This window comes from Simochromis diagramma, unplaced genomic scaffold (assembly GCF_900408965.1).
Source record: "Simochromis diagramma unplaced genomic scaffold, fSimDia1.1 OVJJ01000321.1, whole genome shotgun sequence".
In the NCBI taxonomy this organism is placed as follows: domain Eukaryota; kingdom Metazoa; phylum Chordata; class Actinopteri; order Cichliformes; family Cichlidae; genus Simochromis; species Simochromis diagramma.
In genome coordinates, this window is record NW_024386772.1 from 3,514,406 (window position 1) to 3,534,939 (window position 20,534).

The 20,534-nt window shown below is 41.2% G+C and overlaps 1 protein-coding gene across 1 annotated transcript in view; it reads left to right on the top strand.

Annotated features, from left to right (window-relative positions):
• cacng2a (calcium channel, voltage-dependent, gamma subunit 2a) overlaps positions 1–20,534 on the top strand; it is an 83,034-nt gene that overhangs the window by 35,171 nt on the left and 27,329 nt on the right. The window contains exon 3 of the mRNA XM_040043128.1: positions 17,594–17,677. Coding sequence (XP_039899062.1) covers positions 17,594–17,677 — 84 coding nt within the window. The remainder of the gene's footprint in view (positions 1–17,593; positions 17,678–20,534) is intronic.

The following is a 20,534-nucleotide window of genomic DNA, read 5'->3' on the forward strand; positions in this document are numbered from 1 at the left end:
AAACCCGAGGTGAGAAAGTTTAAAGGACGCTTTGTTCTCCCGCTCAGATGCAAAAGCACAGTTGCGAGCTTCACCACGAACACAGAGAGATTAGATCTCAACACACGCAAAGAGCATTACGTCGCCCTCGTTTCTGCGCAACAAAAAGTTTGACAAGTTGATCTGATTAGCTTCAGCCAACCTAAAGCGATAAAAGCAAAGACGCACGAGTTAAAAATGGACAAGAGAAGATATCGATCGCTACTTGTTTGTGAGGAGGATGAAGGGTTGCTTCAGAAATGATGTGGGCCTGAACTTGAAATACACTTACAGCAACTTTCTAAAAGTTCTTCTGAGCTGAGGTGTGTGTAAACTGTATTTATTCGATCTTGTGTGGAGTTTGTGCTGCTCAGATTTAATTAGTCATTTTTAGCAGAAAATCTGAGCATCAGATGGTTTTAAATTAAATTTCATTGAAAAAAAATCCAGGATAAAATTAGTTTAGATACCTTCAAGTGCCTTGATATGGACTTAAAAGCTACATTAGAATGCTGATACTAAGGTGGCTGCATTAGTGGGTCCAAATTTCACATAGTACGCTCGAAGGTTGTGGACCAATCAGTTCAGTAAGTGAATGGATTAAGGGACTTGTTCTCAAGAAAAATGCTAATATGACCTTCTGATGACCAGTGTGAGTTTTCCGTTTCTTGTCTTCTAAGTTCATAGATGGATTACTTGGAGTTTTTTAGGAGCAAATTTGAGTATTTAGTCTTGGGCTTTAGGAGCATTTTCTGGCAATTAACAGACCAGACAGAAGAATTGATTACACAATTTTGAGAAACTGAGTAGTCTGTATCTAAGGCTGGAACTACAATTGTTTTCATTGATTTATCAATTCATTTATGTGGTGTTAAAAAAAAAAGCCCAAGATCAGTTGCTGTGCTCTAATAGCAAAAATCTGCATTATTCAACATATTACTTATTTCATCTGCTCCCACTGGGGCTCAGCTACCTCCATCTCCCCTGATCTCAAACAGCCTCTTCTGTCACACCAATGCCCTGCATGTCCTGCCTGGCAGCTCCATATTCAATGCCCTTTGTCCAGTGTAGCCACTATCTCTCCTCTGCATATGTCCAAACCATCTCTAACTTTGTCTTTCCTGACAAAAAAACAATAGCAAAGGAGACCAGGGAGGGTTTTTTTCTGGAGAAATAGCTGAAATTATGGGTGATTAATATTTAGTAATGTAAATAATGTATTAATTGGTCTGCCTCTTCTCCATTTGTTGCCCCTCATTTTACTGGCCACAGTCAGGGGTGCTGTCACAGTTTTTATAAGAACTAACACTATTCTTTTTTTTTTTCATTTTGTTATTTTTTTCAATCAGTGATGAAGCCCATTAAATAATAAGCAACTGTTATGTGTGGGTGATAATCCCTAGCCAATCCCTTGGCTCTGGCATAGCTAATAAATTCATGAAAAGCCCTGAAAAAATTATTTAAAAAACAATAATAATTAATTTTTGCATTGACCCATCAGTCACACATTTGCAGGGCAAGCCTTGGTTGTTTAATTAAAAATGACTCATGCAGTTTTAGGATGTGTGTTGTACAGTAAATGGTGTTTTTTTTTTTTTAGATTGTTGTTGCCCTGGACTGCCGGACAAAGCTTTTAAATTCATGCCACTCCATTAATTCAGGTCTAAGGGATTAAGAGTCGGTTTGTTGGAGTGCGGCACTGTGCGGCAGGCAGGAGGCATCTCAGTCATGCAGAGAAGATGTTTTATGTCCTGTAGCAGCATGGCGTGTATCCTGTACCTGCCCAGTTTCTAATTCTTTTCTCTTTCCTTTTTTTTTCATGTTGGCCAACAGCTATTAGAGTATTCTGCCCATTTACACGGCACCTGCACTGAAAACAGGGGCATGTCTTTTGTCTTCTGTCCATAATTTAGTTCCTCCACCAAAGTCTTTCTCGCAAATGGAGTTTGCAGGAGAGATTTCATAGAATTAGAAGACTGTGTTATTCATGCTTTATTCCCCATATTTAAGCAACGATGACCGTCACTATCTGATGAGGAGTTGTACTGGATGAGTTCTGGCGCCCTCAGAAGAGCTGTTAGAAACAGAAACATGAAACAATGACTAGTGACACTGTGGTATTAGCAACGTTCATGTTACAATTAAACTGATCCCTGTTGCAGAGTATAAAAATGGAGGAAGCATCCATGCAGCTGTTATTAAGACTAAGCTGTTTTAAAACCAAGTTCTGTGAATAAACGCGCACTGGTTCCATCAATTTCCATCAATTTTAGATGGTGTGGAGTCGTCAGCCCTGGTTAACTATGAAAATGTCACTTTTTAAGTTTTATTATGACTGTAAAATGCTACATTTTATCTAATAATCATTTCTGATACTTAAGCACACACACAGGTAAATTTAGCCTCTGTCTTGAGCACTTCGGTCATTCCCATCTTGGTCTTTGAAAAGCAGCTTGCTCTGCAGCATGTCCTGCTTTATCATGTATTTTACTGCAAATTGATTTAGTAAAGAAATATCATGTTGTATTCAGTAAAATCTGAAACTAGTCATTGAGACCATTAACTGATAAGGAAAGTGTTTACTGAGGCCATGGATCTAGTGAGAAGTTGTGTAATATTTTCATACATTTCTATGACTAGATGCTTCCTTTGCAACAAAATGAGTCGCCCCCTGCTGGCCATTAGATAGAAGGCAGGTTTAAGGTAAATGCAGTCAATGGCTAATCAAACAGTGTGAAAACTAAAAATGTTTGCAGAAAACTGCCAAATGTCAGCCTCTTTGTCAGTAGTTTTGTGTGCCTGTAACTCCTTCACCCTTTTCAAATTTCAGACTGCAGGAACAAATATCCTTTAAAATCGTCCTGTTGGAAATAACTTCACCTGAAATCTTAATTCTCTGTGTTAATGAGTCTACTTTAACTGCAGATCATTTTTGTCTTTTGAGAAAACCTCATCCGTGAGCATGTTTATGTTTACATGTTCTCATCGTACTTGGGAATCTGAAGGGTGAGTTGTGCATTCGATTGGCTGATGTGATGCTGTGATGTCATAACACGAGAAGTGAAATACTCATACACAACAGCAAGTACAGAGCAAACACCAAGCCATTAGGACTGGTTGTTGTGATTGACTCTTCGTTTTCCCTGCATAATGAGTGATTTGGGTTGACATCACCCCATTTATGAGTCAGTGTAAGTTACTTCTAAGCATCCTAATTTTCATTCTAACGCTGAATTCTCATGATTTTACACCAAGTTTGGCAGACTGATGCTAAATGCTGTTTGTCAGTGTTGCTGCTGAGGAACAAATTATCCTGCTTACCACTCTATATAAATTTGCCTCTTTTTTTCTGTTTCCCGGTTGCCTCACACTTTCCACCTGCAGCAAAACTGCATCCACCTCATTGCAGGGATCTGTTTGCCTGTGCTTGTGTGCATGCTGTGCTTAAATGTGTTTTTTCATTCAAATAAACACTAAAATAAGTGATTTTACTGGTCAGCGACATCCCTAAAACTCTAAAACTACTGTACTGCTGAGCACATGTGAAACAGCTTTTTAAAGCATGCTTTATGCTTTAAGTTTCTAAAGAGGACCAAAAAGATTCAACCCCCCCATGGAGATCATTATATGATTGTGACTGGCGTAGGTGAGGTGTTGCTTTTCCAATTGTTGTTATTCGTGTGAAGTGTTTACTTGGCCTGTGTTCTGGGAATGCCTCTCCCTGTGGGTGCTGCTGAGGGACTCTTCTAAGAACTGGACAGCTTTCACCCCGTCTGACCAGAAGGCTGTGACGCACTCGGCTGCAGCTCCAGTGACTCACTGGTACTCCTGTTCCTGGATCTGTGAAAGCTTGTTCTCTCCTTCACGGCGGTTCCTGCCCTCCCTGACCTAACAGGTCCTGGTGTTTCCACACGTCTCGGCTGTGATGCACAGATGGACCACAGGCAGGAGAAATCCTTCCCACTTCCTCTGAACATGAGGGTGATGGTGCTCATCTTGTCTTCACTTATAATACAGCAGGAAGCCAAACAGTCCACATTGAAAGCAAATAAAGAATTGCATTTAGCAGAAATTCATCAAAATATCAGCTCAAAGCTGCTGACTGACAGCTTTTAGCTTTTTCTAAGCCTGTTATAATTTATATGCCTGCCAGAAGCACCTTAATCATTGGCCTCAGCTTCTTAAACAAGAGCCAATCAGTTCCCAGATTGCTGTGTAGTACCATAGTGTAATGGCCACATAGTTTACTTGAGGGACAGACAACAGTATCTTGGCCACAGATACTTTGACGTGCAGAAAGGAGCAGTCACAGAATCAATCCACGGGCTTTCTGGCTGGTAAATGACCCATTCTACCTCCTGAGCCACAGCTGCCCTAATTAAGTTTTAGACTTTTTTATATCACTTTCATTTCACTAAACCAGCAACTATGTTTGACCTCTGAAAACTATCCAAAATGTCTAACAAACCGTCAGATTTTTCTGGTGTTCCTTTATAGAAATCCACTTCAAATCAGCAGCACCTCCAGCAGCTTCAACAGTAATACTGCACAGCGATGGTTCAATATTAATAATCTAAAGATGTCATCTCATATAGAGGGATAAAACTAGCACTTTGATTTTTCATGCAAGGTATTTGCTTCTGGAGTGTTTTACATTGCTCTTTATTATTTGTAATGTCATACTCCAACTGTTATCTATTATGCTCCTACTGTTCTGCCAGACTAATAATATTCTAATCTAATAAAATACTGTGCAGTTTACATAGCCAAATAATGAGTGAATGAGTTGTCAAATATAAATGGCATGTTTTCTGATCAAATGCCCCTTCCTGTTGTCGCAGCTACCATTTATCTGTGATTCCAGTGCTGGAAAATAAGAGCACTTCTAGATTAGATACGATTAATCTACACCGTGCCTGAAAATGATCCTCCCACTCATTTCACAGCTCCTTTCTGGCCAGAGTTCGCGTCACATTAATTTTTGTGAAATCAGTTCTAAACTATGAAATGTGATATATATATATATATATATATCGCAAGGACAGATAGTGGTGTCTGTTGTGAGTGGTCAGATCTGCTGTTTGTCTACATTCATACTGAGAGAGCAGTATGAGAGAGCACATTTAATTAGAGGATGTGAACGTCTTTGCTCTTGTCAATTTTCCTTTTGCAAAAAATATTTTTAAGTGAAAAAAAGAGAAAACATAACAAAACAAAACGCTGTGTAGGTTGGCCGTGGAAAACAAGCAACACTTTCCACTAAACACCAATGTTTTGTTGATCCATCCACCACCTCGACCTCCACACAGACCACATGCTTTATGAAAGAATCACCTGTCTTCCATGTAATCTCCCAATATCATCTCCCAATATAATTTCTATAAAAAGCAGAGGGTGGTGACACTTGCAAAAGGCAACTACACCCTTTCCTGTTGCATAAAACAGCTTCTTCTTTTTTTACCATCAAACTGGCAATCTGGCCCATTTTACAAGCTCTCTTTAAATGGCTGTAACCCCATCACCATTTGTGTTAGAATCAAAATTCAAATGGTTTCAGAAAGAAGAGACAATGAGCATTTAGGGCATATTTGGTGTATCACAGTAGTACAAAGCATTCACAAGGTACTGTTGTCTGAACACAGACAACTCTTGCTCTCTGTGCACGTGGTAAAATCCGCTCTTTCTAGATTTTACCATGGCCTACAATAGCCTGTATAATATCTGAGTGATAAAGGGTTAACATAAGACACATTCATTTCAAATTTTGAGCAGTATTCAAAGTTAATAAATTTACTCCTGAAGATGGCTGAGATGATAAAAACTAAACAGAACCTGTGACAGTGGTTACATATTGAGCTCTTCTTGTGCAATAGGGCAGCAAGCAGAATATAAAAGTAGAACACTATAAATAAGGATGGCTTGAAGAGAGGAGTCAAGAAAGCAGTGAGAGGAAACGAGTATGACTGAGAGGGTCTGGCCTCCCTGAGGGTTCGCAGTTCCTTTGGTAGTGTATCACAGGTGATCTCCTCCCTATTTCTTTTCCATCAACACATCAACTCAGGAGTAAACAGACACACAGTGCTGCAGCGGCTCACAGACAGACGCAGATGTGGCGTTTCAGATCAAAAGCAGTAGACAACTCAGCCATTCAGGACAGAGAAGAACGCCTTTGTTGGGCAAGCGCTCGAGCCGAGCTGTGGGAGGTCAAATGACTGTCTAACATCTGTCAGTCATCCTCCAACGAGCCGAAACCTGACGGCACCTTGCTGCCTCCATTAGTCTGCCTCCCACATCACCTGCAGCTACAGCTGCTGCGTTACATACCTGCCAACCTCTCAGCCTGCAAGATGCATCTTTATTTGCCAGGCTGCTAATATTGTATTCCTTTTGCTTTCCGGTTAACTTTTCACAGCTAAGACTCCAAATGTCCATGACAAATGTCTTAAAGAGTCATTTTCAACTCCATATTGTTCATTTGTAACGTCTACTAGAGCACCTTTGCATTCAGAGACTATAAGATAATGGTCTCTTTCTAATCATCTGCTTACAGGTGTCCACTATTATGGACATGTCCAATATGGGCACATGATGTCCATTATAGTTACTGTTTTTTACTAGACTTGTTTAGGTCTCAGTCACACACGTCTAGAGACCAGTCAGGAACTCCATGGCAACCTCTGGCAACAGGGGAAAAATGTTTATTCCCCAACTGGCTGGCAAACAGTTGCTAACTGTAACCAGGTCAAACTGGTCACCAAGGTGCAGCAACCAAAGTGGTTGTTTTAATCACTAGATGATTGCCACTGTCGATGCTGACAAATTGTCGTCCTCCAAAACAAACTACAGGTTACTGCAGCAGCTTGCTAGAATCACATCAATCAAAATGAGGTTTTCAGTGCAACACTATATGCATTTGCAACTAATTTTACCTAGACGACTCCAGCAACCACTTTCCCAGCAACTGGTGGTTACTAGGGTGTCACTGACCTCTCTCTGGGTCAAACTTTATCAGCTGATTTCGCCGCTACGTCAGCAACCCTTTCCAGCCCATCACAGAATTGTAATTTTTCCCTCACAACCTGTTTTTGCTAGATGGTTGCAACTGGTCACTAGGCTTGTGTGACTGAGCTGAACTGGACCTCTCCTCCATGTTGAAGCATTGGTTTGCTCTGAAATTAATCGAACTACCAGGTTGTCCAAGAAGTCTGCTCTTCTTTGATTTTTTGATTAAAATTCTAGTGCTATTTGTGTATTTGTTAGTGCAACAGGATTCTGTGATTTTGCAACCTGTGAATGCACTTTGTTAACTAGCTTTACTGATAATATACCATGCCACCTTCTCATCCAAATGACCCTTTAGAACTTCAGGCTCCAACAAAAACCCAGGTGGTCAAGTTCAAGCCTTTAGAAATGTAGTGCAAAAACCAAATAGCTGTGACAACAACCAAGGCTTTTTTCGTACAGTTTGTGGGCAACGACAAAATAATTTAGCCTTATGTATGTAACTAGATAAGATCGGTAAATTTCACAGATTCATTTAGTGTGTTTTCTCTTAGCCTTGTGAGTTTGTGTGTACATGTGCAATGTTTTTAACTTTTAGTTACACAAATTAATTATTACATTCCCCCCAAAATCAGTTGGCATTAGCAGCTCAGTTTCACTTACAATTTGGAAAGCAAAGATCAGAAACTATGATTACAGTTTATAAAAAGAACGATGAAAGACAAACTGAATGAGGAGTTAGTGACTATATAGGAATTGATATTAGTGGCATTCTGTAAAAAAACAAAAACATTTTACATTAATTATTTGTACTGTGATTGGTTGGAGCTGTGTTTAGATGCCAGCTTACAAAATACCAATTTTGCACTTCTAAAATTGAATGTGTGTGATTTAAGTGCCATTTGAGCCTCTTCCTCTGCCTCCTTGATTCACCAACACAGGTGAGGGTGGTGTGGGTGGAGGCAAAAAAGCCTTCACTGTATCCAGATCTGAAGTCAGGCCCCGTTTTGCAGCTATCAAATGAAATCTCTTGATGGCTGATCCTCACTGCAGTGATACCTTATCTGCATATTTCAAATACGTTACAAAAGTGCATAAACTGTCATTTAACTGCGTCTTTAAGTGTTAGCAACAGTTCTGCTCCAGTGCTGACATGGAAAAAGACCCAGTATTGTGTGTGTGTGTTCGTATTGGGAGCGATGGTGCACATGAGCCTCCCAGCCTTAGCAGGGTCATTACCAAGATGAATATAGTGATTATAAGGATGAATAAGGTGTGATTATGATGATGAATAAGACGATTAGGGATCTTGTCATTGCTGCTAGGATGGCTGTTCATTAGGAGGGAGATGATGTCAATGTGTAACATGCATGAACCCATTACCTTTTCATCCACAGGGGATTTATTCGCTCATACCTGTGCATGCATCCACATGGGAATGTCGCAATAGTGTAACTGCAGACTAGAGGAGACCATTTGTGTTCATTTGTGAAGTTAAATGACCCATATAAGCAATATATCTCTTTCCATCCGTGGTGTAATCCAACAGTAAGTTCATATGTTTGACCCGAAAGGACACAAGCATACCTGACTGCCTTTGCAGGCCTCTGTGTGGAGTCAGCGCTAGCTTACAGGCTGCTGTGCTGGTACTATAACAGCTGCTGACTAATACTGCATGCTGTGTCACTGAAGCCGCTTTGTGTCCAGGGGTTAAAGACACCTCACCGGCTCCAACCATGTGATCCCAGATAGCTATATCCATGGCAACCGCAGCGAATGGTTCTGATGTCCACATGGCAACGGCTGCTGTAGGGACTGAGGATGGAGGTGGGAGGAGGAGGATATGGAGGAGGGGAAGGAGGGGTTTCTGGATGCTGACGCACTCAGTGGCTGCCTGGAAAGTTTTCGAGAATGCCACCCACTGGCAAATCAGAAGTGGGCTTGAATCTCTCTGTCTCTAACTCTTTCTCTTTAAACTGCACCTCCTACTCAGTCAAGTCCTCCTGACCCCCCCTGCAGCCCCCCAACCCCCCACCCTCCCCTTCCCATCATGCACCTCCTACGTGTTTGTGTCTCATCAGACCTTTGTCTCAGTTTGCAGCAATGTGGCAGCAGTTATCATGCTTGATCACTGTTAGAGGGTTTCATGTGTGGGCAGGCGTGACCCGGACGTCTCTCTCCTCTGCCATCCAGGAAAGATTTGTCCAGTTCTGTGTAATTATTAAGATACTGCTGGTACCACCACTTACTGCAGACACCGATGAAAGTTTGTGACGGTCTGTTTATTTAGGTTTAATCTTAACCCACGTTACATTTGATTATTACTAATTTGATCATCACATCATTAGATATTGATCAACATTAGCTAACTGGAGCCTTATGTTTGCTTTTCATGTTGCTCAATAACCAGCCCACAGACCAGTAAAAAAAATGTTACCTCAGTAAAGGTCCATATATACATTATTTTAGCTTTAAATTTTATTTACCTTTGAAGTGAAGAACTCTAGACTGCTGTTAAGTTTCCAAGGCAAGACAAAACATGGTGGACGGAGCAGCCATTTTTTCCTGCAAAGTCCGCTCTGGGGGGGGCGGAGCTTCTGGAGATAAAACATGACTACTCCGTTTCATTTCAACATAATTCAGTCTGATAAACTGATAAGCCTTGGTTCCTTAAACAATATATAACAATTACAAGATAGGGAGTTCCTTATATGCAAATTCAGCAACTGGCTTATTGCACTTTTTTCAGTGTGCAGTGTTATAGTTTTCAGTGCATTATGGCAGCAAGCAGAGGTCCAATTACATCAACAGTTAGTAACACCCTATCTCCAGCATTTTGGCCACTTTTAATTTGAAAAACAGATATAAGTGATGAGTGAGGGTTGAAACTGACTGCAGGTTTTTACAGTAGAACTTGTCAATCTCAAGTTAAAACAGACTATAAATCATAACTTGCTTTATCCCCTGTTTCACTCTTTATAGGAACCAGATTTTAAAAACTACCATCATGGTGTATTGAAGCATACTTGCAACAACCTATCAGGAGCTCATATAGATCAAAAGAGAAGCAAGGCCATTTTTCCACAGATTGGATCATAAACAGCTTTTTGCAGCCAGAGCAGTTTCCTCCTGCTGGCCATTAGAAAGAACGCAGGTTGTAGGCACTTCTGCATAAGATTCACTTGACCACACAACCGATCTTTCATATATCATCTATGCTTCTTTGTTATTAGAAACAGTGCTCTTTGATTAACACAGCGATAGGGAGGCTTTTCAGTCAGCTTGATAGATGAGATGAATTTGTATTTAAAGAACTACTCTAGCAAAATAGTGTTGGGGGACTCGTTAGGTTAACGTGTTACTCTAAATTGGCCGATATGATTGCAAATGGATGTCTGCATCTCTGTAATAGACATAACTGATCACCTGTCCAGTGTGTCCCCTGTCCCTCACTCACTGTAAGCAGCGTAGACTCCATCCCATAAACATCCCTATTTGTGTAAACAGCTAAAAAGAGGGATAGGGTGGAGTCATCTTGGGTGTGTAGAAAGTGTAACTGAGCTTTTTGTTCTTTTATATCAGATAAATTAATCAGCTACTCAATGAAGATAATTGTTAGCACAAATTCGTTTGATTCAACTTAGTAAACCAATGATGAGGAATTTCTGCAAATTTTAAAACAGCTTTCACTCATTTCTTCCCCACTTCTCACTGAGGTATGAAAGTCCAACTCAACCCTCTTTATTTAGACCAATGATAAGTGATCCCCCTTGAGTCGCTCTCTCAGATGAAACTTCTCCAAAGATACACAAGTAAACTGATCTTCATGTGTCAAATAACTGGAAAGCTCAAGCAGGAATATTGATGCTCTTCTGCGCTGGATATAAAACCAGATAGATGAATCATACGTGGTCATGTTGCTTGTTACTGTTATTTCATCTGCATTTGAGGATCTCACCTACTGCTGATGATACTGTTGTGTGATATGTTGGTTTAATCACTCAGAAAAAGAAGGAAAGTAAGCTAAAATCCCTCCATGTGTGTTCTGTCAGGCTTTGCGCAGTGACTTCGATCATACAATATGCAGCAAAATGGAGATTAACTCACAGTCGAGGAGGAAGAAATGACTCAAAGCTGCCTTAAAACTTGAAGAAATTTCTCAGCAGCAGGTCAGAAAACTGCCTGCGAGAATGATGGCAAGAGAGAAAATAGGAGTTAGTGTTTCCTGTTCCTGTAATAACCAGGGGCCAGGGCCCATGCTTGTGCTATCAGTGGCATTAGAAAAACTTTCTCAGCTTCGTCACGGACCTTTTTTAACCAGTCAACACCTAAACTTTTGGAACAGATCCACATTGGGTTGAGCTCTGCCTCAGCTGGAGCTGGTCCAATATCGTGCACCTAAATGTGAACATCACCCTGGGGAAAGCTTGAATAAAGAGCAACATGGCAACATCACCAGACCAACAAGAGCTCCTCCTCGGTGTTATGTGTATGTGCTGTGTAAGGGCCGTGAAAATGAGCCTGATGCCGGCTGGATAAGCTCCGGCCCCTCAGGACTAGACCCTGAGCCTTGCTGCTGTGGGCAACTGTAAATCTGTACGTTCACCTTCCTACCCCCTCTCATTGCCACACACACACACACACACTGTACTTCACTCCTGAGTGTTTCTGCCACTCCAGGCTGTGTGGTAATGAGGTGCTTTATGGCTGCAGGGGACGGGAGGGGACACAGAGGACATGGGGTTAGCCCATAGCTCATTCCCAGTATAGGAGGGAACGGCGGTCAGTGGTGTCTGGGCTGATTGACTTAGTCAGGATAACACCCTCTCTGGACAACGCTCAAAGACTTTCCTCAACCACAGCTAAGGGTCCGTGGAGGGACTGGTGATGGCTCACTCCCAGCAAGAGATCACAGATAAACCTGCTCTATCGTTTTATGGCGGCAGCTCAATAAATCATGGTCACTTGCTGCTTTTCAGTCCGGCTGAGCAGGCTGTGGTTATTTCAATATTCAGAAGTGTCAGAAAGTTTCATTTTTCATCTATTCTGTTAAGTTATCTGAAGTCCTTTGAGGATTTTGTTTTTCATTTTATCTGTTCATCCTTCATGTTATAATGCTTCTCTGCAGAGAAATTGGTTTTTATATTAAAATTCCTCTAATTTTACTCCTTGTTAAACACACTGACATCCACCGGACAACACACATTAAACCTCCAGCGTGTTTTACAGCGAAAGATCAGTTCCCATTTTAATTTTAGCTTGTTTTTAGCATTGCTTGAGGCCTGACTTTGAGCTGCTAATATGGCTAAAATCAGACTGCTCACCTTGTTGAACCACAAGTAGAGTCATTTTGGTCCAGGATGAAAAAATACTAAACGGCTCGTCATTTAATTCAGTACAGCAATTCATGGATGACTTGTTAATTGTTTGTTTTTAAAAAGGGTATCATTACATACTACATACTTTCTGCTGTACTTTACAGAGCTAATAGCTAGATCTTTATACTCTAACAAGCTAAATAAAGCACAATAAATTTCATACACACTGGTATGCACATGATATTCAAGATACATGCTAAAAACTTGGCAAACAAGTTAGATTCAACTAGTGAAGTGTAACCGTGCATTCTTGTGGTTTCGTCTGCTAGTGTGTGTTTGATTCGTGGTGCTCCAGCATATAAGAGGCCTGCAGCATGCCCTGCCCCTCACACATAGGCTTCTATAGAAGGAAGCTTTTTTTGATTGGGGAATAAATCCGCTATTGCTATTTTTTTCCACTTACTTTGACTTCATGAAGTTTAGACTTGAGCCATACTGAAATTTTCTAAAGTCCTTGGCTTCTTTTGGGTCTTGATAGTTAATAGCTGACAACCCACTCCAGGGTAAATACTGGGATTCTCAGACGACAGGTGAAATATCTTCAAGAACCAAATGAAGTCCAGTTGCTTTGACTTGAGCACTTCAACCAACCATGAACTGTAGGATTGAGAATCTACATCAACATAAAGGCACAGTGAAAGTGCAAAGTTGGAAAGGAGAGCATGTTGGAGTTCAGTTTAGGGTGAAGCATCATACCTGCTAGACATGAGCATCTTTGCATATTTGCAAAGAAAACATCGATTTTGATGGTTGAACATTCAGAGATTCTGTTTTGTGTTGACCACCTCCTGCTCCTGTTGGTAGTTGCTTCAGTTGCTGACTTGAAAATTGTTAAAAGTTTAACTCAGTACCACCCACTTCACTTCACTTTTTTTTTTACCTGTTGTTGCTACAAGTGGCTGAATTTCCCCAACATTTTTTGGTTTTTGAATACTAAATCACTGCGGTCTCTTCTTGAGAGGATGCCTCTTAAAGCTGCTAGCAGTGCGGTGCACTGACTACGTTCAGGATGTACTAAATTGTACTCAACACACTGCAGTTTGTGCACTAATTAATCTAAACACAAGCTTTGTCTGAAAAATATTGCCAAGGTATTTCTGAAGTTATTTCAAGATCACCTGCAATTTACTGTATTTTTTTTCTCTCTGTGTAGAAGAACTGTGCAAGCAATATGTGTGACGTTTCAATTAAGAATACTCTATTTTGTAATTTTTAAAATAACACCAACTTGAATTCTGCAGGAAACACCATTAACTTCATTGCATTGTTAAAGAATTTAGGATCTTTTAAAAAAATGTTTGTACCTTCATCCTGGCTCATGGTGGAAAAATATGATTTTCCAGCCGCCTTGTGATTTTAAACACAGAGCTCTTTGGTTACTCGGCATACTGCGCTGAAAGTACAAGAGCTGCTCAGTGCACACAGGTGTTTCTCTTCAAAGTGATAAGTGTTTTGACCCACTGAACACCTGAGTCTTCAGTAATACCTTCCCATTCACCAGTAGTCCCCCTGCCAAAGCTCCTAATGGCCAAACGGATCGCTCCGCGTTGTGCCCCTGCATTCACACTCACGTGGGGAGGCCTCTGAAATGAAAATGCCATTATAAAACATTTACCAGCCTGCTGAGTTTACATGTCTTACAAGAAAAGGACCGTTTGGAGCGGTTAAGTGTCACATAAATCTTTCAGCACGCTAATTGAAGTGGTTCCCCCAATAGGCCACTCTCCACAGCTGGTATTACAAATCACACAACTGTGGATAGGCCAGCCAGCTGCAAACCAAATCTTACACCCACTTGATAACGCTGTTAAGACACACACATGGTGCTCTGTGGGTTGCTGCTGCTGCTGCTAGTTTGCTCAGACAGCTCCACTGGGAGTGTGTAATGTAGTCGTATGTAAACACAAGTCATCTTTCAGTGAAATATGCTCTGAGAGGAGGCACAAGTGTGTCCCCCCTCGCCTCTCTTCTCCTAGAAATGCAACTTATTTAAAGCTTATTTAAGCAGGTATGTTGAAGAGGTACTGACTGGGGGTAGTAGTTGCAGAAGGCGGTGGGGTTACACCTGCAGCAGTCACCAACTCACTACTGAAACTAGCATGCTACAGAAGCTACAGAAGCTTTGGTGGATTATTTTCCTTCAGCTTCAGTTATCTTTAGTGAAAAGAAATCACCCAGCAGCTGACTGGAAATTTGGTCCGCCATCCAAAGAGGAGCTTCACATCATATATCAGAGCATCAAGTGCAAAACTGCGGAGGACCGGTAAACTCTGGAGGCCCTATTCATGGCTCAGCAATTACACTGACACTCAGACTTGATGTATTCCACCTCCTGCTCCATCTTCCCTCGCTGTCCTTCAAAACCTCTCTGTTACCTGCCCTTCCTATATTTATCTCTCCTCCTCCTTCCCATTAATTGTCTTTCTGCCTGCTTTTCTCTCTTTTTGTCTTCCCCCCTCTTTGCCACAGAGCCTGTTGATGAAAATCCTTTTTATTTCGTTGTTTATTAATGGATTAGAAGCGATAAATGAGTGGTACACTGTTTCACACCTTTTGAATGTCTGAATTTATTAGAGTAGTTTTGTATGAGAAGTGCAGCCCCTCAGTTCATCCAGCGTGTGATATGTGAACTTTAGCTCCTCTTCCATTAAGCTGACTTTATTCTGATAAACACCAGGTGGGTGGAGCTTCTGTACTTCTGTCTAAATGATCCACATAGGTGACCATATTCAGAAATCCTGCAGATCCTAGAATAGAAAAATAAAAGTTTAGAGCTGAGGACAGGAATGGACTGACGACTCTCAATTTGTACTTTGAATTTGGCGTAAAAAGCATAAAGTCATCCTTCCGTGCATCAGTGGGTCAGGATGCTGCTGGTGGGGGTGGTGATGTAATGGTGTACGGGATATTTTGTTAGCACACTTTGACCACCTTAGTGCCTGAGCATTGTTATTGACTATGTAAATCCCTTTATGACCAGTTAGTGATCTTCTGATTAACAGGGAACCATGTCACAAAGATCAAATAAGTTTCAGTTTCAGTTACAAAGACTCTCTTCACCTCACTACAGTTGTATTTTTATTGTAACTTCTTAGTCAAAGAAGGACTAAATATTAGGACTGCATGAATGTTTTAAGGAGTTCACCTCATTCTTTAGCAACTTTTTATAGCCTCTTCTTTTCTTAGTAATCAGACCTCTTTCAGAACTCTGAAGGGGAATCTGAAGGTGAATATGGCACGTGCCAAATGGCTGACTGCAAATTTTCCATAGATATTTATAAAAATTATATTTATAGATATTTAAATTAAATGATTTTATAATCCTTTAGAGAAAACCTGATATATAAAAGCTTATATATAAAAATTCTTTAGGGGGAAAAGTGCAAAATAGTTTCAGGTTTGGCTGAAATGAAAGAAACGTGGCAGAGTGACTAAATATGACACAATTTAAAAGCAGTATTAATGTTCTTATTGAGCTTTATTTTGAACACTGGTACCCAGACTTCCTTAAAGAAAACATCTGTGTGAACTGGTGATTCTCACATATATCACGTGTTTTTTACCATTCAGGTCTGACCTGCGCTTTTTAAATTGCATCAGCTCATCTATTTCTCGTGTTTTCCAGTAGTTTAATGGCTTTGTTAGTACCTGCGAATGTTCATTCATTACAAAATTGGCCCGTTTTTATTTTTACTGAATTATGGTAGTATTTGTGCTACATCTGTAGGCAAACTTTATAAGTGACAGTGAGGCAATCAGATGAACATTTCTCCATTCAATACTCGTACCAGACAACAGCTGGCGCTAACCCACAGGTCATGATGAGAGAGTCGATCGAGGGCGCTTTGATGGCTTGTTTTGTCAGGTGACGCTCTCTTTAATATCTGAGTGGTCATCACCAGGGGTCCCCTTCCCACCGCTGTATGTGGGCCATTCACAGAGCAATAACTGCATCCCGCTGTGCCCATCATGCCTCGCTGCCAAGACCTCCTCAGCACCATGGTAACCAACACCTGTTCCCCTAATTAGAGGGACACTGGAGGGAAAGGAGATGAAGAAGTTAATGAAACACTAATCTGGTCCAATCAAACGGCCAGGCATCTGCCTCCTCGCTGCAGCAGCAGGTGACCATAATGGATGCCTTATGGGTGCCTCCCCCGCCACGTCACCCTGAGTGACCTCATCAATGCCAGATCTCTGCACGGAGCAGACAGGCAGGGAAGAGTTGGAGGGAGGGGAGAGGAGAGGGATGCTGTTTCCTGGATGGACAGCATACCTGAACGGCGAGGTGTCAGCCAAAAAGAGATGAGGTTCTCTCTGCACGGCAGTTGGAGCAGCTCCAGGTCGCACCAGCTGCACAGCTCTTGTTTACAAGCTGCCAACTGCTGCCAGAGAGGCCTGATGCTCAGGTGTGCTTTCTAAAGAGATCAGTCCACTCATATGAGCTGTTATGACACTGTCTGTGTTGACCATTAAAAGAACAAAAGTGTTGTGCATGATCATAAACAGTTTGTGTTTAATTAATAGTTAATATTAAACTCTGGCTCTTTTCCACAGTGGGACTTTTGTCCTGTGTCGCTCCCCTCAGCCCCTTCCCAAGCCTGGATCTGCCGGAGGCTTCCTTCCTGTTAAAAGGGAGTTCTTCCTTCCCACTGTCGCCAAGTGCTTGTTCACTGGGGGTTGTCTGATTGTTGGGTTTTCTCTTTATTACTGTAGGATCTTTACCTTACAGTATGAAGCACCTTGAGGTACATGTACTGTTTGAAACCTAAAATATTCAGTTAACTTACAGTAAAGACCAAAAAAAAAAAACCATGGCTTGCTCAGGACCTTTGAACCTGTCCTCCAAGTTGTGGAGCTGTGAAAATGATATTTTAAAAAGTCAGACTGAGAAAAGCTGAAGAACAAAAACATGAACATGCAAAACGGTTTTTACCTTTATCTACTTCACTTATACAATAAAACAAGTAATGTTGGCATGGCCCACGTGTTAGATTCAGTCTGGTACACCAGTAGTAACTGGTTGAGGAAAGTCAAATTCCCTACTCTATGGAACTGAGGATACATAGTCTGTTGATGATATGGAGTGTAAAAGGTCGACGTGTCTGTCTGATATCAAACTGACTCCAGTTGTAGATTTTTGCAGTGTTTCGTTTAGAGCTCTCCTGAACCCTCTTTCTGTTTTCACTCAACAGGAAACTTCAAAGGCATGTGTAAACAGATAGACCACTTTCCCGAGGAAACAGATTATGAAGCAGACCCATCTGAGTACTTCTTACGTAAGTATATATTCAGTCTTTACTTTCACATACAGAAAAATTGTGACTTTTTTCTGTTTGTCTTTAAAGTGACCACACGAGAAAAAAAATCACTTCAGGAATTTTGCTTCTCCTTCTATAATTTCTTTTTGAAATTCTTTCCACTTTTTGCTCAGACTGGAGCACGGTGCCAGTCGCTGCTCTTGGCCCGTGTGTCAGCACCGTCTCTTCCTGCCTTTAGCGTGAGGCTGGCCAGGCTGAGCCCTGCCAAGCAGCTCGTCTGTTTTTACTGCTTGGCTGTGTGTAACATAACGTGCAGTGTTACAGTCGGCTGTGTACCCTGTAAACACAGCCCATTGATTTCTGCTCTCTTTTTCTTTGTGCAAGCAAGACAGAGATGCTTGTCGGACTCATTTGCCTGCTAATCCTAAAAATCACAACAGGTGCTGTTACTATCACTAGGTCAATAGTCCCATTAATCTTTGTATTTGCTTAAAAGATAAGAAATTCAATTTAGAGATTTCTCCCCTCTTTTGAAAAACTGTATAATAATCAGTAACTAATTGTTAATACTTTTATGAGCACACTTAAGCTTTAAATCCTTTTTTCTTTGAGTGGATTTAATTTGGTTTGTTTTTTTGGAAGGACAGAGAAGAAATTTTTATGAGCTGCCTTCTTTCTTGTAATGCAATCTGTTAACACAGCTTTCATAGAGAAACTTTTTTGGAGTGTAATACTGATTTTGGAAACGCATTGGCTGGAGTCCTCATATCCACACTGAAAAGTTTATATGGACACTTGTAACTTTGTGACTGCTCCAGGCCTGCTGATAGCTGATAGTGACTGTACATGTTTCTGTTCTGCTGAAGTGTGTGGTGCAGCTGTCATTCATGAACTGTAGATACGGAGGTACAGTTCTTCATTGCACAGCAGGAAATATTCGCACTACTCAAACTTCTCCGTGTGCACTCTGTGTGCAAAAGTGCCCCACTGCATCCCCTTGGTTCTGAATATCATTACCCCTGAGACACTCACGGCAATTCAAGAAAAAAATCATAATTTTGGCACCAATGTTGATACGAGAAAACACTAACAGACTACTAGAAAAAGCGTAAGACAGATTGAGGGTAAAAAGCATGTGATCATTTGACCGAAAATGAGACTTTAAGTCATAATATCCAGAAACGATTTGTCATTTTTTTAACTAAAGGCAACATAATTTTAAGTAAGTAAGAATGAATTATGTTTAAATATAAAGGTTAAAGTAAAAGGAAAGGTGTAGGACCTTCCCTCTTACTTTTTTGTTTTCTTTACAAATCTTTACATTTTTGTTTTTTAATTTCATTGCATTCCTGATATTTTTGTGTCTCATAGTGTTGTGGAAAACTCTAAATAATGAATGGCAATAAAAATAAACATTCTGAATAGTAATAGTAGTAGTAGAAGGAGTAGTATTATTCATTTTTATAGAATTCAAGATTTGTTTTTAAACTTCCAAAGAAAGCCAGGCCTTTGTCATATTTTCGTACATATGGTTTGAACTTCTAACGCCTTTCTAACGTGCAAACAAATTCAGGTACAGAAATATTGATAAATCACTGATTTACATGCAGATTTGCGTATATGCACTGCTAATAAATGAGGCCTAATAGCTTGATACAGAAGGCGGGCGTGAGCTTCATCCAAGTTAAAAAATATTTGAACTCTACTCTCTAAAGTTTGCTACAAATAGATGTGTAGATGACTTGGTCATATAACTATATTTTTCTGTAAGTACTGACATCTGGAATTTTTACGTTTCATTAACACTCATCATAATTAAACATAGGTGCCAGCTTTAACGCTCTGTCATACTTCATAAAAATGCCAATGTCCCGAGCCCTGGTTGACCTCATTCCCCCTGCAGCCTGCAGTGAGTTGAAACTGTAAGTCAGAAAGTGTCCATCCTCTCGTCTTCGTCTGCAGGGATTGTAATCGAGGCCTGACAGACAGCCTAACGGTTTGTGCCAGTGCTGGAGATTAAGCCCGGCCAATTAGGCTGCGTTTGACTCAGCGCTCTGAGCGGTTGTTCCCGCCCGTATGCACCGCGGTTACGATAACAGTTCTGGTAATGATTCTAACAATGCCATAGCCCTGGCAAAAGCAGATCACACTCATAACAAGGCATCTCTCAAGCTGAGGATGACAGTCATGGGGTAGAAGCAGCGGTCTGGCCCTCAGACCACTGATGCTCTGTGCACGCGCACGTTAACCTCTTCCCAGGCTGTGACTGGAGGAGAAGGCCGCATTGCTCCCAGTAGCTTGCCAATTAGGACACTCACATCCATAAATATTTCAGCCTCCTTCTTATATAGGTCAGGCCTCTCTCGGTCGTTGTCTCTCTCACTCTCTCTGCATCTCTTCACCCTCACACCTCACACTCATAGTTTTACATGTCAGGAGTTGCACAGTGCCTCATGTCATCTCAGTCACGATGATTTGCAGCATTGCATGTTTTTTTTTTTATCCCGTATGCAAGATAAGGTCATGTGGGATGCAGTATGCGTGTCTTTCATGTTAAACCCCAGTGATGCTTTTATACATCGGTGCTTTTCCCTTTCACGGACACACCTGGCATTTCCATAATGAGGAGTTTCACGGTGCCTCTGGGTGGCCAAAGATGGAGAAAAGCTGCCTTTGCTCTCACAGCTGAGGGAGAGAGGGGATAGTTATGCAACAGGAATGATGTCACTTCAGGTGAAGGCCCGACGGAAGTGACATCACCGGCGAGCACGGCGTCCAAAATCAAGGGGACACACTGGTGATGTCATCAGACAGCATAGTGAGGAGGAGGGAGTGAGAAATTCGGTGATGTGGCTGCCGAGCATAAAACAGACAA